The following is a 17,656-nucleotide window of genomic DNA, read 5'->3' as shown; positions in this document are numbered from 1 at the left end:
TTCTGAGATAGTGTCAGAGATTTTGGGAGTAAAGGTGGCACCGGACCTGTGGGTGGTGATATTTGGAGTTTCAGATGAGCCAGGAGTGCAGCAGGGGTGAAAGGCTGATGTATTGGCCGTTACCTCATTTATAGCCCGGAGGAGGATTCTACTAGGGTGATGGGCTCAAGCGCTGCCTAATGCGAGGGCATGGGTGGGACATCAGTCGGCGTTTCAGCATCTGGAGAAAATTAAGTACGCCATGAGGGATCGTAGGAGTTTGAGGTGGAGGTTGTTTTTCTCCTTCAAGAATAGGTAGTCACCAGCAAATAAAGGGGGGAGGGTGATAGATAGGAGGACAAAACAAAGTGGAGACATGGGGTGGGATGGAGGGTTGGTTGTTTATTATGAAAATTGTATGGAGTTGAATGAATGTTCTCTATATTGTAAAATGGAAAATGTCCTGAATAAAAATAATTTTTAAAAATTAAATTGATTGGCGGCCCGTGACAGTGTTAGAAATGGTTGCCCCTCAGTGACCTCTCTTACATTCATCTGCAAAAACATCCAACTGCAGATTAATTTGTAATTTGAAAATGCGACTTTGACTATGGCATGAATTTTAGTCACTGTTTTGCATATATGCTTGGAGATCCAGGATTGTTTTTCCTCAATGTTTATCATTATCTTGTTACATTAGGAGAGAAGCCCTTTATCATATTTGCAGAAGTTCTTTGGAATCTCTTTCTTATGATATTTATTTATTGAGATAGAATGTGACTTGGAGACTAACAGCATCTTTCTGAGCTGATTCTACTTTAAAATAAGGACTATTTTATTGCTAATGCCGTAGATACTTTTTATTTTGGACCCAACACCTCACATACAATCAGAATAGTCTTTTAATTACATATTGTCCTAGTGTTCCTTTAAATTGAAAGAGTTTCTTCGTGTTATGGTGGTTGGTCAGTTTTGAATTGACTTTTCCTTGTTTTTTTCAAAATTTAGGTCAATAATACACAGAATTTGCTAAAGCTGGGAAGCTTGGTATCTGGTATTCCAAGCAATACATTCCAACGCATCGATCCTGGGGTTTTCATTGCTGTAATCACAAATCCAACATTTGTTGAGAATATTGGAGCAGCGCCACAACCTATACAATTCATTTTTGTTCTGCAGGTGAATTACATGGAATACGTAAATAGTGGTATAAAATTCATCTAAAATCTAATTTTCTGACTTCTGCCGATAATTTTTCAATGTTGGTGCTTTTGTGTCAAGACTGTTTTCATCTTCTAGTGTTGCTGACTGCTGTATGTTCTAGTTTAAATTCTATTCTGTTTCATTCCAACTCAGATATTGAAGAATGTAGCTGATCCATTAACAACAGTAAAGAACATTCCATCTGTTCTAGCCAAATGGGTCCCGCCTGTGATGTTAACTTCAAACGTGGACCTCAGCGGCATCAATAACAAACAATGGGACCCCAGCCAGGTAAACTATGATATTTTTTTAAAATGTGAAATGATGCTTTGAAAAAAAATGTTGAACTGTAATATATATTTTCTATGTTCAATTGAATGATTCAGAAAGTTCCTCATATTGTAAGTTACATTTCAGCCATCGTCACAGAGAAGTAGTGAACAGGAAAACCAAATAATGAGTGACCAAGTGTACATTGGTAACAAAAAAAGGATTAAAAACAAATATTTCATGGGCTGGGGTGTCGCTGGTTGGCCAGCATTTATTGCCCATTCCTAATTGTCCTTGAACTGAGGCTCGCTAGGCTATTTCAGAGGGCATTTTAAGAGTCAGCCACATTGCTGTGGACCTGGAGTCATGCAGGCCAGATCAGAAAAGGACAGCAGATTTCCTCCCCTGAAGGAGATTAATGAGCTAGATGGGTTTTATCACAATGGTTTTATGGTCATCATTAGACTTTTAATTCCAGATTTGTATTGAATTCAAATTTCACCATCTGCAAACGTGGGATTTGAACCCTGGTCCCGAGGGCATTACCCTGTGTCTCTAGTCTAATGACAATACCACTACACCACTGCCTCCCCAAAAGCAGTGTCATGGGAGCTGTCATTGGTGAATGCGTGGCACCACAGGGCCACTTAATGCAGGAAGAGCAGAACCTAAGCACACACATGTACATTGCAGGAAGAGTGAAACATAATTAAGAGCAAAGCATTATTACTTTTTAAATTGAACTAAAATAGATGGTAGCAATGCCTATATCAGAATAGTGAATACTATTCCCACTTTCTAAATTCTGAAAACAAATCCTCTTGAAAAATATGGATGAGATTAACTCCATTTAGCAGAAACAATGTTATTTTGAATAGACAAACCTATGCCGCAGCAGTGGGGCACAAGGCTGTTTTGAACTGACTTGAACTGAAGAGCAAAGTTCAGTACAAAGGCAGAATCTAAATATTTTGTATTCAGAAGTGTTTATCCACTTCACCCTCCACCACCGCTGCACAATAATAGCAGTGTGCACCATCTGAAGGATGCAGTGCAAGAACTCACCAAGGTTCCTTAAACAGCAACTTCCAAGCCCACAACCGCTGCCACCTCGAAGGGCAAAAGCAACAGACGCATAGGAATACCACCACCTGGAGGTTCCCCTGCAAGCCACCTCATTATCCTGACTGGAAATATATCACCATTCCTTCACAGTCGCTGGATCAAAATCCTAGAAGTGCAGCAGTTCAAGAAGGCAGCTCACCATCACCTTCTCAAGGGCAACTAGGTATAGGCAATAAATGCTGGCCCACAGCCTGTTAATGAATAAAAAAAGTGTAGGCCTCTATTTTTGAGCTACAAGACTCAATAAAACATTAAAACAGTCTCTCACTGTTTTCTGCCGGGTTTGATAACCAGCAGACATTCCCAGGGAAAACTACTCCTCCAACCTTAAGCTATGCCTTTTCATCAAAATCTCACCCAGTATCGGGTAAAAAGAGCTCTTTTCGGCAGCACGGTGGCACAGTGGTTAGCACTGCTGCCTCGCAGCATCAAGGTCCCAGGTTCGATCCCGGCCCAGGGCCACTGTCCATGTGGAGTTTACACATTCTTTTCCATCCAAGCGTATCTACGCTCTGCATCGGCTAAAGTCCTCGATGCACAGGCTACTGGCCTCTCCATCCCAACATCTGTCCCACCTGCCCTGATGCCATATGGGCAGGCAGCACACATGATCAAGAGTGGTCTGGAAGGGTCGTAATGCATTAGCAGCCTGGAGGATGACAGCTGTCGCTTTACCTTGGCAAATGCCTCTTGTGCTGCCTCCCTTGCCCATTCCTGATGTTTTTAGAGGAGTGCATATGGCGGTGCCAATGTGGTTGCTGTCATGATATTCAGATAAACATCATGGTGCAAGCATACATACACACTGATGGACAGATCAACGGACCAATCAATACACACACAACATCACAGGCAAGAGCATACACACTATAAAACGGGGAACACGACACTTCCCGCTCATTCCAGCAGGAGACAGCTCAGGGCACAGAGCTCACAGCAAGCCACTCAGACATTCACCATGTGCTGAGTGCTGCTCCAAGATAGTGTTAGGGCTGGGTCCACAGGTTAGAGGGTAATGAATGAACCACAGTAACCAGTTTACAGATGTTGTTATTGTTAGTAATAAAACTGAGTTGTACCATCTGCAACCGTGTTGGTTCGTCTATGTAGCAGAGCTCCCAACACGACAGTTGCCAAATTCGGAATGAAATTACTGTTATAGATTGAGTCTGAGGAATGACTGTAGTTCGATTGTATTCTCAGGTATGGGGCCAGCTTGATAGCTCAAACCTTCTTCTCCATCAGGTGTAAGCTATCGTTGTTGAGCCGGTACATTAACTCTTTCACCTAAAATACACACTTCCCTTCTTTTGGCAGACGCCTGTCTCAGAGAAACGGCAGAGGACTTCCCCTAAATTATCCAAGTGTTCCTCATGTTAGCTCCGGAAATCAGGTGTCCTCCAAGCGAACTGCCACCCTTGGGAGCCCTTGGAGCAGTCATTTTCAAACTCAGGGTCGCCACTTGTGGGTGGGTCGCGAGCAGGTTTCGAGAGAGTCACGGTGTGATCGACCGCAGCGTACCCGATCGCAGGAGGAACAGGAAACCGCTACAACCAGCTTTTAAAAAGGAACTGAAATGTGGAATTAGGAGGGCTAAAGGGGGCCATGAAATGTTTTCAGCAAACATGGTCAAGGAGAATCCGAAGACCTTTTTATGCATATATTAGAAGCAAGAGGTGGCAAGAGAAAGAGTAGGCCCACTCAAGGACAATGGAGCGGAGTTATGCATGGAACCACAGGAAGTGGGTGAAATCCTTAATGTACACTTTGTATCGGTATTCACCAGGAAAAAGGACATGACAAATGCTGAGGTCAAGGATAGGTATGTGAACGCTCTTGAGAATGTCAATATATCAAAGGAGGAAGTGTTGAGTATCCTAAATTGCATTAAGGTAGACAAGTCCCTGGGGCCGGATGGGATCTATCCCAGGTTACTGTGGGAGGCAAGGGGAGAAATAGCTGGGTCCTTACTATATATCTTTACATCGGGCAGCACAGTGGTGCATTGGGTAGCACTGCTGCCTCACGGCGTTGAGGTCCCATGTTCGATCTCTGCTCTGGGTCACTGTCCGTATGGAGTTTGCACATTCTCCCTGTGTTTGTGTGGGTTTTGCCACCACAACCAAAAGATGTGCAAGGTAGGTGGATTGGCCACGCTAAATTGCTCCTTAATTGGAAAAAATGAATTGGGTATTCTAAATCTATTAAAAAATTTTAAAAAGGAAACAAACAAGAAAAAAAAAATTGCCGCCCACAAAGATCACTGGGAGAAATGGCCAAAGACAGACACAGACAGGCTGAAGCGTGCAGATTTTCTGACCAAAGTCAGCTGCAGACCTGACTTTGCAGAAACTAACCCAGGAAAAAGGCGGTTAAAAGGCCATCCCGGGACATAGGGCTCCAGGTAGAAACTGACAATATTTGTGAAGGCCTACGTGCATCGGACACTAATGGCCATGGCCGACTGGGGCCTGCCCTGTTATCAAGGTGGCAGCCCTTGATTGGTTGGGATCGATCAGGGTGATCAAGCCCTGATCGATCAATCTTCGCAGTCAAAATTTCCACCAGTACATTTATGGGTGGCACATGGCAGTCATAACAGACCACAAACCATTGCGCGGCCTGCTGAAGGAAGACTAGGCACTCACACCAATAGCGTCGGCCAGGATACAGCAACGGGCACTATTGGCAGCACATAAGTATGTATTGGCGGCATACGAGTTTGGTTTTGGGTATCGTCCAGACACGCAAATCGGGCATGCGGATGTCCTGAGCCAACTCCCATTGCCGAAACGCCCCTCCTGTCCCCGCCAGTAGCAGACAAAGTCGTGTTGGCGCTACATTTTATGGACATCTTGCCAGTCACAGCCTCACAATTTCATGAGTGGACACAAAAAAACCCGACCTTGGTGAAGTTGCACTACATCGCCCTGCACGGGGGACTTCACAGAAAACTGCCTGAGCAGCTGCGGGTTTTCACAACGAAACAACAGGAGCTTAACATGGAGACGGCATTCTCCTATGGGGAGCCCATGTTCTGGCCCCGAGCCAAGGCAGAAAAGCCATATTGTAGACCTACACAATGGACACCCGGAGTGTCCAAAATGAAGATACTCGCCAGAGTTTATGTGTGGTGGCCATGACTTGATAATGACATCGAGAAGTTGGTACAGCAGTGCACAGTATCAAAAGATGCCACCTGCAGCGTCTCTTCACCCCTGGGAGTGGCCAGGCCAGCCCTGGGTGCTGTTACATACCGACTTTACCGAAACTTTCTGAGGGTTCCTGCTACCCGTTGACTCAAAATGGTTGGACGTTTACCGAATTCCATCCACTAGTTCACTGGCTACCATTGAGAAGCTATGCCAATCGTTTAGTGTCCATGGTATCCCGGAGGTGTTTGTTACTGATAACAGTACCCCTTTTATCAGGAAGGAATTCTTGCTCCTCGTGCAGATGAATGGTGTAAAACACATTCGGACCGCCCCATACCACCCACCTTCAAACGGCCATTCTGAGCGGGCGGTCCAGACCTTTAAGATGGGGTAAAGAAAGAAGCCACGAGGTCCATGGAGGCAAAATTGGCAAGGTTCCTGTTTAGCTATCGGCTCACACCGTATATAACGACTGGGGTAGCATGGCCAGAACCGCTGAGAGGCCTTAGCCTGATGTTTCCTTATATTGGCGGGAAGTTGTAGAGAAAACCAGATATCCTGTAAAAGTACTGTAGCCAATGGAAGCAGAACAGAGGATTCAAGTCAGGGACACTGTGTATGTCTTGAATTTCAGAGACGGTGCCTGGTGGGCACCAGGGACCAGATCTCTTCAGCTGGGCTGTCTGACTGCTTTTACTTTCACTTTGGGCTCGCAGCTACAGGGTGTGTTTGTTTTTGTTTTAGATTTGGAGAAGCTGCAGTCACAGCAAGATGTGTATGAATCTCTGCAAGCTTATGAATGTTCATTTGGTGATTTCGAAGTGGTAACTGTTTTCAGTAGTGAAGATAAACCTGATGTCTTTCTATAAAAGGGGTTCTTTTTGTCTTATGGATGTTGCAAGGACAGATTAAGAGTTAATTCGAGAGTACTGTATTCTTTGTGGGATTTATTGGTATTGATAGTGATGTTTACTGTGAGTTTATAAAGTGTTAACTGGTTTCATAAATAAACATTGTTTTAATTTTAAAATACTGTAGATTTCTGTTGCATCACACCTGCAGAGTAGGGCCATGTGCTCCCCATAACCACAATCTAATAAAAGTTGTGGGTCAGGTGAACCCCATGATATACTTTAGGGTTCTCTAAACCCTGGCGCATAACAGGACCATGAATTGGATTCAATTTGAATTGGTTTTTGGAGCAGGCAAGTAGCTGGATTAGGGGTTTGCCCCTGTCCACACTCTGAGCTCTGCCTGTATAACTCTTAGAAAGTAATTTTAAAAATTAATAAAATATAAATGCAGCTCACCTTTGTTAGCAGTGCACAGGTGAGTCCCAGGTCGGGCGAGCCTGATACCCGAGGACTCCCGCTCGACATGTTTCATGTCGCGGCTCATTTATTGCATTGAGTGTGGAAAATTGCAATCAGTTTCGTGCTGGCTAAGCCAGTGGGAATTGCACCAGCTTTCATGCCAGAAATGAGACTTTGCCATTATACGGGAAAATTCGGCCTAAAGAATTAATTTGCTTGAATGCCATTTCTTTCCAAGATATCTCCTAAGAGATCTTAGTGATATGTTTGCATGCTACATTCTAAAGTTCATATGCAGTCAACAAATTAATGTTTTAACATTTCATATGCTTTAACCCTCAGGCTGCTATGTTTTTTGGAAACATTGTGAAAAATCATAACAATTATGACATGTGAGTAATATCTACATGTATGTTTATAGATTATATATCTGTCAACATCATGGAATTATAAGTTACATAAAAGGAGAATGGAGTACAGAAACAAAGAGGCAATGCTCAACCTACACAAAGTATTAGTTAGGTTGTCATTCGAACATCATGATCATTTTGGGTATTTATCTTTAATATAAATATTAAGGACATGGTGGGGGTAAAGAAGAGATTCACTAAAGTGATAACAGTGTTAAAGTTTACAGTTATGAGGGAAAATGAATGAAACTGCGGATCTTTTCATCAGACTTTACGTGAAATGTTTCGGACCCTGGTCAGGTCACACATAAGAACATTGTACACAGTACTGATCTCCAAACTCTTGAAAGGACATGGAAGTGCTGGAAAAAGTACAAAAAAGATTAACAAGGATGATGTTAGAACTGAGAGATAAATCTATTGGAAAGATTGAGCAGCTGGTGCTTTCTTTCTTAGAATTGAGATGTTTTAGAGGTGAGCTGATGGAGGTCTTTAGAATTGTGAATGGATTGGACAGGGTCTATGCAGAAATCCATAACTGCAACAATTGTTTATTCCTGTGTGTTTATTCGTGTCTGGTGCAAAGGTAAAATGGGGTGAACTGAGGGGAAGGATGGAGGCGTTCTACAATTCATGGGCGTTATTCATTGTGCACTTTTGAGAATTGGATCACATCGAACATTAGGGGGGGTGGGGGTGCTGGGAGGGTTGGGGGAGAGGGACTGTATGTGTTAATGGTGACTATGGGTGATTCCTGATTCCTTTTTGTTTATGTTAACATGCGGGCTAATGTTTGGGAGGATGGGATCGTTGTTCTTGTTATGGGGATTGACATTACATTTGTTACTGATTATTGTTTATTGTTGGGTGTAAATTTGGGAGAAAATGTGAAAAAAGAGGAGAATAAAAATATTTTTTTTTTTTAAAAGTAAAATGGAGAAGGTATTTCTTATGTAATGGCTAACAAGAGAAATTTGAGATAGTATTAGATCCATGGAAGAGACATTCAAATTGGCCACAAAAAACAGCAGACCTGAGGATTGGGAGCAGTTTAAAATTCAGCAAAGGAGGATCAAGGGATTAATTAGGAAAGGAAAAATAGAGTGTGAGAGAAGCTTCTATAGTCATGTGAAGAGAAAAAGATTGGTAAAGACAAATTTAGGTACCTTACAGTCAGGAGCAGGGGTTTATATAATGGGAACAAAGCAATGGCTGACTAATTAAATACATAATTTGGCTCTGTCGTCACAAATGAGGACACAAATAACGTGCCAGTAATGTTGGGGAACACAGGGTTTTGTGAGAGGGAAGAACTGAAAGAAATCAATATTGGTAGGGAAATGTTGTTGGGGAAATTGATCGGATTAAAGGCCAATAAATCCCAGGACCTGATGCTGTACATTCCAGAGTACTTAAGGAAGTGACCCGAGAAATAGTGAATACATTGGCAGTCATGTTCCAAGATTCGATCGACTCTGGAACATTTCCTACAGATTGGAGAATAGCTGATGTAACATCACTATTTAAAAAGAGATGTCGAGATAAAACAGGGAATTATATACCAGTAAGATCCAGAGTTAGATATAACTCTTGGGGTGAAATGGATCAAAAGATATGGGGGGAAAGATGGGAATAGGCTATTGAATTGAATGATCAACCATGATCATAATGAATGTCAGAGCAAGCTCCAAGGGCCAAGTGGTCTACTCCTATTTTCTGTTTCAAAATGAAGCAAGACAACTACATGAGAAAACATGGAATAGAGATGGAGAGATTGCAAGGCTGAAATTAGTTAGATGGAATGAAGGAGATATTTTAAATTCATTTTTGGGATGTGACTAGGCCAGCCTTTATTATCCATCTATTTGCCCTTGAGAAGGTGATAGTGAGGTGCCTTCTTGAACCGTTGCAGTCCATGTGGTGTAAGTACACCCATGGTCCTGTTAGGGAGGGAGTTCCAGGATTTTGACCCAGTGAGAGTGATGAAATGGCGATATATTTCCAAATCAGAATGGTGGATGGCTTGGAAGAAAACTTCCAAATGGTGGTATTCCAGGTGTCTGCTGCCCTTGTCCTTTTGGATGGTAGTGGTCATGGGTTCTGAAGGTGCTGTCTAAGGAGCTTTGGTGAGTTCTACAGTGCATCTTGTAGATGGTACACACTCTTGCTACTGTATGTTGGTGTTGGAGGGAGTGTGTTTGTGGATGGGATGCCAATCAAGCAGGCTGCTTTGTCCTGGAGGGTGTCAAGCCTCTTGTGTATTGTGTGGCTGCACCAGACAAGTGGAGCGTTTTCCATCACACTCCTGACTTGTGCCTTGTAGATGGTAGGCTTTGGGGAGCCAAGAGGTCATTCGTCACAGGATCATAGCTTTCAAACTGCTCTTTTAGAAACCCCCCTTCCCCCCCATTGTATGTTGAGATGCGATAATTAGATACTCTTTTGTTGGAGATGGTCATTGCCTGAAACTTGGTGACATTTATGCTCTCTTGTAACATTCACACTATAGTAGATGATTATTTGAATAGAAACAATGTTCAAGGATGTGGGGAAAAGAATGGCACTTAGCCATAATGTTGATTTGGAGTGATGGTGCAGATACAATTGGCCAAGTGATCTCCTCCTGTGCTCTAACAATTCTGTGATTCTGTGGGGGTATAGATAACAATACAGACAACTTAGGCTAAAAAGGCTGTTTCTGTGGTGTTTGTTCTATGTAATTCCACATAATATAGCAGATTTAAATCAGAGTAAGTGGTACTAACAATTCTGGTGGGTAAAGGGTAATAAAGTGTATCTGTCAATGGATGATTGTGATGGAAAAAAGGGTGCTGGCATTGTGAAGTGCATTGTTTGAAGAAGTGTGTTATTTAGAAATGCCTTAATGATTCTGTTATTTGTTTCAGATTCTCAACCTCTGTTCTTCAAGGCTTCAGTTGTGGTGCAGTAAAGGACCTGAATTTCGATTCATTTCTTCTGCTTGTTCAAGCAATGAAGGGTAAAGGAGCTGTGTTTGATGAAAGTCAGGTGAGGTCATTCATCCTATTGAAAGAAGGCCTAATTGTGTTCTCATTCATTGTCCATTAACTCTCATTGATTGAGTTAAGTATAAAAATTAATTGTCAAGATGAGGATGGCACATGGGCATGAGATCATGTGCTTGATAGATATGGGGAGAGGACAGGAAAATGAAGTTAAAGGAGGAGATCAACCATGTTTGTATTGAATGACGAGGCAGACTAAATGGGCCATATGACTACTCTTTTTTTATAACTGGGGAGATGAACTGAATCAAAAAACAAAGATGAATAGGACAGTATGCATTTGCAAATTTCTGTTTACTTTGAAATGAAGGAAATTATTTAAGAAGGGTTGCAAGGATAACCTGGGTAATTATAGGCCAGGGATAGTGAAATTGTTGGAAAAGATTCTCAAGGGCAACACGGTGGCGCAGTGGGTTAACACTGCGGCCTCATGGCGCCGAAGTCCCAGGTTCGATACCGGCTCTGGGTCACTGTCGGTGTGGGGTTTGCACATTCTCCCTGGGTTTGCGTGGGTTTCGTCCCCACAACCCAAAAATATGCGAGCTCGGTGGATTGGCCACGCTAAATTGCCCCTTAATTGGAAAAAATGAATTGGGTACTCTAAATTTAAAAAAAGGAAAAGATTCTCAGAAATGGGAGCTATGCCCATTTGGAAGTGAATGGTCTTATTAGTAACAGACAGCATGGTTTTGTATGAGGGAGGTCATGTCTCACTAATTTAATTGAGTCTTTTGAGGTTGTGACAAAAATGATTAACGAGAGAAGGGCTGTGGATGTTGTCTACATGGACACAGTAAAGCATTTGATAAGGTCCCTCATGGCAGGCTGGTGCAAAATATTAAATCACATGGGGTCAGGGGTGAATTAGCTGTATGAATTCAGAACTGGCTTGGCCATAGAAGACAGAGGGTAGCAGTGGAAGGCTGTTTTTCCGAATGGAGGTCAGTAACAAATGGTGTTCCGCAGGGATCAGTACTGGGACCTCTGCTCTTTGTAATGTATATAAATGACTTGGAAGAAAACATAGCGGGTCTGATTAGCAAATTTGCGGATGATACGAAGATTGCAGGAGTTGCGGATAGTGATAAAGATTGTCAGAGAATACAACAGGATATATATAGGCTGCAAAATTGGGCAGAGAAATGGCAGATGGAATTTAACCCGGACAAATGCGAGGTGATGCATTTTGATAGATCCAATTCAAGAAGGAGCTATAAAATAAATGGTAGAACCATCAGGAGCATAGAGACACAGAGATGTGGGTGTGCAGTTCCACAGATCCTTAAAAGTGGCAGCACAGGTGGAAATGGTGGGAAAGAAAGCATATGGCATGCTTGTCTTTATAGGATGGGGTAGAGAATGTAAAAGCTCAAAAATAATGTTACAATTATATAGAACGTTGGTTAGGCCACATTTGAAATACTGTGTCCAATTCTGGTCACCACACTACCAGAAGGACGTGGAGGCTTTGGAGAGAGTACAGAAAAGGTTTACCAGGATGTTGCCTGGTATGGAGGGTATTAGATATGAGGAGAGATTGAATAAACTGGGATTGTTCTCCCTAGAGAGACGGAGGCTGAGGGACGACCTGATAGAAGTTTATAAAATTATTAGAGGTATAGATAGGGTGAACAATTGGAGGCTTTTTCCCAGGGCGGAATTGAAAATTTCAAGGGGGCAGTTCAAGGTGAGAAGGAACAGGTTCAGTGGAGATGTGCGGGGAAAGTTTTTTACACAGAGGGTGTGGTGGCCTGGAATGCACTACCAAGTGAGGTGGTTGAGGCAGATACGTTAGCGACCTTTAAAACTTATCTGGATAGGCACATGGACAGACGGGGTATAGAAGGATAGAGGCGGTTGGTCTAGATAGGACAGGTGATCGGCGTGGGCATGGAGGGCCGAAGGGCCTGTTCCTGTGCTGTATTGTTCTTTGTTCTTTGCAAGTGTATCAGAGGGACATTTTCTAAAGCTTTGAAATTACATAAGTCAAATAGGTTCTTTAATAGCAAACGTTCATCCATTAGATTGTTGTGAGGCGCAAGGTGCTTCCAATACTTTCTATTCATAGAGTGAAGATACAAAGTTCATGGTTGAATTATTTATTTATTTTTCTAAAAATATTTTTATTGAAGCATTTGCAAAATTTTTATAACAATAACAAACAAAACAATAATAACATAAATATCAACATGGTAAACTAGACATTTCCCACCCAACCCCTTCTGTACATCCCTTAACCATATTTCACCTCCCCCCCTTCAGAATGCTGCTTCTGCTGACATTTTAATTTTCCCCGAGAAAGTCGACGAACGGCTGCCACCTCCGGGAGAACCCCAACATTGACTCCCTCAAGGCAAACTTTATTTTCTCCAGCTTGAGAAACCCAGCCATGTCACTGACTCAAGTCTCCACACTCGGGGGCTTCGGTCCCTCCACATTAACAGGGATGTCTCCGGGCTACCAGGGAGGCAAAGGCCAGAACGTCGCCCTCTTTCACCCCCTGAACACCCGGGTATTCTGACACTCCAAAGATCGCTATCTCTGGACACCACCCGCGTATCTAGCACCTTGGACATCGCCTTGGCAAACCCCGGCCAGAATCCACCAAGCTTCGGGCATGCCCAAAACATGTGGACATGGTTTGCTGGGCTTTCCGCACACCTCGCACATCTATCTTCTACCCCGAAAGATTTGCTCATCCTCGCCGCCGTCATGTGTGCCCGGTGTACCACTTTGAACTGTATTAAACTGAGCCTGGCACATGTTGAGGAGGAATTAACCCTGCTTAGGGCATCAGCCCACAGACCCGCCTCTAACTCCCCACCTAGCTCCTCCTCCCACTTGCCCTTCAGTTCCTCCACCGGGGTCACCTCTGCCTCCAACAATTCCTGATAGATATCCGACACTTTCCCCTCCCCCACCCAGGTACCAGACACTACTCTGTCCTGTATCCCCTGTGGCGGGCTCAGCGGGAAAGCCAACACCTGTTTCCTCAGAAAGTCCCGCACTTGTAAATATCTGAAACCGTTCCCCGGTGGCAGCTTGAACTTGTCCTCCAGCGCCTACAGACTGGGAAAGCTCCCATCTATGAATAGATCTCCCATCCGTCTAATTCCTGCTCTCTGCCAACTTCTGAACCCGTCATCTATCCTGCCCGGCGCGAACCTGTGGTTATTGCATATCGGGGTCCAGACTGATGCACCCTCCACCTTCTTATACCTCCATCATTGCCCCCAGACCCAATTAACATTGCCAACTGTAATCATGCTTTTAGTAGATCAAACTGCAATTTTGTGAGTTTTTCTTGCGTCACAGTTCATTTACCTGCATTGTGGTGTTAATTCTGATTCTCAACATTGCCAGACAAAGCACATCATAAATATCAGATGCAATTGTGGTGCAATTTTCTGAGGAAGAACAATAACTTGCATTTTGTTATGCAGCCCCATGGAGAAATTTACTGAATGACCCCAATGGAAAAATCAATGGACAAGATTTCTACATTAACAATCTGAGCAAAATCAACATGAATTAAACATCAATTAATAGACTATAAACTATAAATATCAGCTTAAATAGCTGATACAACAAAGCTAGATCTCACAGATTTACCGGCAGTTCCACTCAGCATATATGGCACTACTTTCAGCCACAAAGTCCTTCAAAGCTCTGAACCTACTCAGGTAGAATTCCAGCTCTTTTTCTTCAAAGATTTAGTCACTGATTGCCCTATTGCTGCAGATCCCAATCTACCAGAGTTCCACAAGCACGGTCTTCACCAAAATGGTGTACGTCTGCAGAACCTCCTCAGCTCTTCTCACAACAGTCTTGATGGCATGGATCCATCAGAACCACCTTTATCCGAACCCTCAGTAAAAACCCTGTGAACTGTATGGCCGGTGCTGGTCGATCAGTTCTTTCAGAATATCTGCAGCAATGGCAGGAATATTATTTTCTTTTATGTCTACTCCCAGATCCAGCCTTCAGGTTCCTTCAACCTGCCTGCTGTGCACCATTGGGTCATTTGAGCTTGAATGACTTTGTATCTTTTATCTGATTTCAACCAACGTCAGGTTCTGTCTCCATATTAGTTTTAACTCCACTATGAACTGTTAAGTTAGAATCTGATGCCATTCAATGAGATCATGGCTGATCTGATGTAATCCTCAACTCCACCTTGCCGCCTTATCCCCATATCCTTTGATTTCCTTACTGATTAAAGATATGTCTATCTGAACCTTGAGCGTACCCAGCCTGTACAGCTCTCTGTAGTGAAGAAGTTCAAAGATTCACTACTCTCTGAGAGAAGAAATTCCTCCTTATCTCTGACTTAAATAGGCGACCTCTTACTCTTTGATTATTCTCTGTGGGCCTTGACTCTCCCACAAGAGGAAACATCCTCTCAGTGTCTACCCGGTCAACTGCTCAGAGAATCCTTTATGACTCAATAAGGTCACCTCTCATTCTTCTAAACTCTAATGAGTACAGGCCCAACCTACTTAATCTCCTAGCTGGGAGGGCAGCAGGGTGGCGCAGTGGTAGCACTGCAGTCTCACGGCGCCGAGGTCCCAGGTTCGATCCCGGCTCTGGGCCACTGTCCGTGTGGAGTTTGCGCATTCTCCCCGTGTTTCCATGGGTTTCGCACCCACAACCCAAAGATGTGCAAGGTAGGTGGATTGAACACACTAAATTGCGTCTGAATTGGAAAAAATGAATTGGGTACTCTAAATTTTTTTAAAAAAAATCTCCCAGCTGGCTTGTAATGCAGAACAAGGCCAGCAGCACGGGCTCAATTCCGGTACCAGCCTCCCCGAACAGGCACCGGAATGTGGCGACTAGGGGCTTTTCACAGTAACTTCATTGAAACCTACTTGTGACAATAAGCGATTATTATTGTTATTATTATTATAAGAAAATCCCTCATACCAGGTATCAACCAAGTGAACCTTCTGTAGACTGCCTCCAATGCCAGTATATTTTTCCTTAGATAAGGGGACCAGAACTGTTCACAGTATTCCAGGTGTGGTATAACTTGTGCCCTGTATAGTTTCAGCAGGACGTCCCTATTTTTATACTCCACTCCCTTTGAAATAAAGGCTAACATTCCATTTGTCTTCCCAAATGCCTGCTGAACTTGCATGCTAACTTTTTGTGATTTATGCACGAGAACCCCCAAGTCCCTCTGTGCTGCAGTTTTGCAGTGCTTCACCATTTCAATAATATTCAACTTTTTATTCTTCCTACCAAAGTGCATAACTTCAAAGTATTAAAAACATCACAAGGTGCTTCACAGGAGGATTATCAGACAAAATTTGACACCAGGCTAAAGAAGGTGATAATTAAGAGAGGTGACCAAACACTTGGCAAAAGAGGTAGATTTTAAGGACCAACTGGAAGAGATGGTAGAGGTAGAGAGGAGGAGAAGTTTTTGGAAGGAATTCCTAAGCTTATGGCCTACACAGTGGAAGCCACAGCCACAACTGGTGGAGCAGTTAAAATCGGCAATGTGCAAGAAGGCTGAAATGGATGAGTACAGAAATTTCAGAAGGCTGTGGGGCTGGAGGAAGCTACAGAGACAGGGAGGGGCAAGGGGATGAAATGATTTATGTAGTTACATTGTGTACCTTGTGTTGCCCTATTATGTATTTACTTTTATTTCTCATGTACTTAATGATCTGTTGAGCTGCTCGCAGAAAAATATTTTTCACTGTACCTCGGTACACGTGACAATAAACAAATCCAATCCAACCTAAGGATCAGAATTTTAAAACTGAGGCATTGCCAGATGTAGCCAAACGAACACAAAAATGATGATTGATAGGTACTTGGTGCAAGTTGGGATTCAGGGAGCAAAGTTTTTATGAATTGATTTTTACTTAATAAGGAGAAGGTGCGAGTCACACTCTGATTGTTTTATAGATTTGTTTGGCTGGAACTGGTTCTCCCATAATTAATCATTATTTTCTTTTACAGCTCAGTTGCATGGTTTTTAGAGTAACTTCTAATGGAACACCATCAGCCATAGACACTTTACCTGTGGATGCTCTGCTGTATTTTAAGTAAGTTGCGATTCTTGCATGTCAAAAAGGCTCATCTTCATCCTGCTTGCATTCCAAATCTCCTACCTTAACCAGTAGATAATCTTAAATTTGTAATACTTGTACTGGATGTTTGTGGCAATAAATATTTAAAATTTTGATCTATTGTCGAGGGCAAGTTAATGTGTAGAAAAATAAAAAAACTCCCATAAACTGAAAACCAACTATGAAATAAATGATTTATACAAAGATGCAGAAGAGCAAGTTATGTGGCTGAAATGCAGTATGTGGGAGTTTATAGACAGTGAGACAGTCCCAAGTGAACACATCTGCAATGAATGTCTCTGTTGTGAATCTCTCTAGCTCGGAGTCATTGAGAGGCGGGGTTGGCATGGGGTGGATGAAACATCTGGACAGTTTTCTCCAGACTTCAGTCATCACTTAGAGAGGTACAGGTTAGACTGGGGTTGGTGTGATCAGTAGTAAGGGAATCCCAGGTGAGGTTGAGAATAAATAACCCCAGAAACTGATTTTATCCTGGATATAATATACATCTGAATCAGGCTGGTACCATAATCATCATAGAATCCCTAGAGTGCAGAAGGAGACCATTTGGCCCATCGAGTCTGCACTGACTCTACCTAGGCACACTCCCCCTCATAATCTCCGTAACCCCGCCCAACCTTTGCGCACGAATGGGCAATTTAACATGGCCAATCCACCTAACCTGCGCATCTTTGGATTGTGAGAGGAAACCGGAACACGCGGAGGAAACCCACGCAGACACGGGGAGCACGTGCAAACTCCACCCAGACAGTCACCAGAGGCTGGAATTGAATCCGGGTCCCCGGTGTTATGAAGCGGCACTGCTAGCTACTGTGACACCGTGCCACACCTAGTCATAACTAGGGCTGGAAGAAAGACTTCAAACGAGTATATTGGGGGGGGGGTTGCTCAGCTGGAAAAGGTGGAACAAGTAAAAGTTTTAAAACAAGAGTAATAGTCAGAAATTGTGAAATAAAAATATAAATTTTTGGAAATGTTCAGGTAGAATCAGTGGAGAGGGAAACCTCCACAGATGCTTCCTGATTTGCTGAGTCTCTCCAGCATTTTCTGTAT

At 43.1% G+C, this 17,656-nt stretch overlaps 1 protein-coding gene across 2 annotated transcripts in view; it reads left to right on the top strand.

Moving 5' to 3' along the window:
• Positions 1 to 17,656, top strand: part of LOC140394069 (uncharacterized) — a 405,190-nt gene that overhangs the window by 199,063 nt on the left and 188,471 nt on the right. For both annotated transcript variants that reach the window (XM_072480880.1, XM_072480881.1), the window contains exons 37-41: positions 988 to 1,158; positions 1,336 to 1,473; positions 7,388 to 7,437; positions 10,362 to 10,482; positions 16,473 to 16,558. In XM_072480880.1, the coding sequence (XP_072336981.1) occupies positions 988 to 1,158; positions 1,336 to 1,473; positions 7,388 to 7,437; positions 10,362 to 10,482; positions 16,473 to 16,558 (566 nt within the window). The remainder of the gene's footprint in view (positions 1 to 987; positions 1,159 to 1,335; positions 1,474 to 7,387; positions 7,438 to 10,361; positions 10,483 to 16,472; positions 16,559 to 17,656) is intronic.

This window comes from Scyliorhinus torazame, chromosome 17, assembly GCF_047496885.1.
Source record: "Scyliorhinus torazame isolate Kashiwa2021f chromosome 17, sScyTor2.1, whole genome shotgun sequence".
Classification (NCBI taxonomy): Eukaryota; Metazoa; Chordata; class Chondrichthyes; order Carcharhiniformes; family Scyliorhinidae; genus Scyliorhinus; species Scyliorhinus torazame.
Note: the sequence above shows the minus strand (reverse complement) of the source record. Positions and strands in the feature narration are given on the sequence as shown.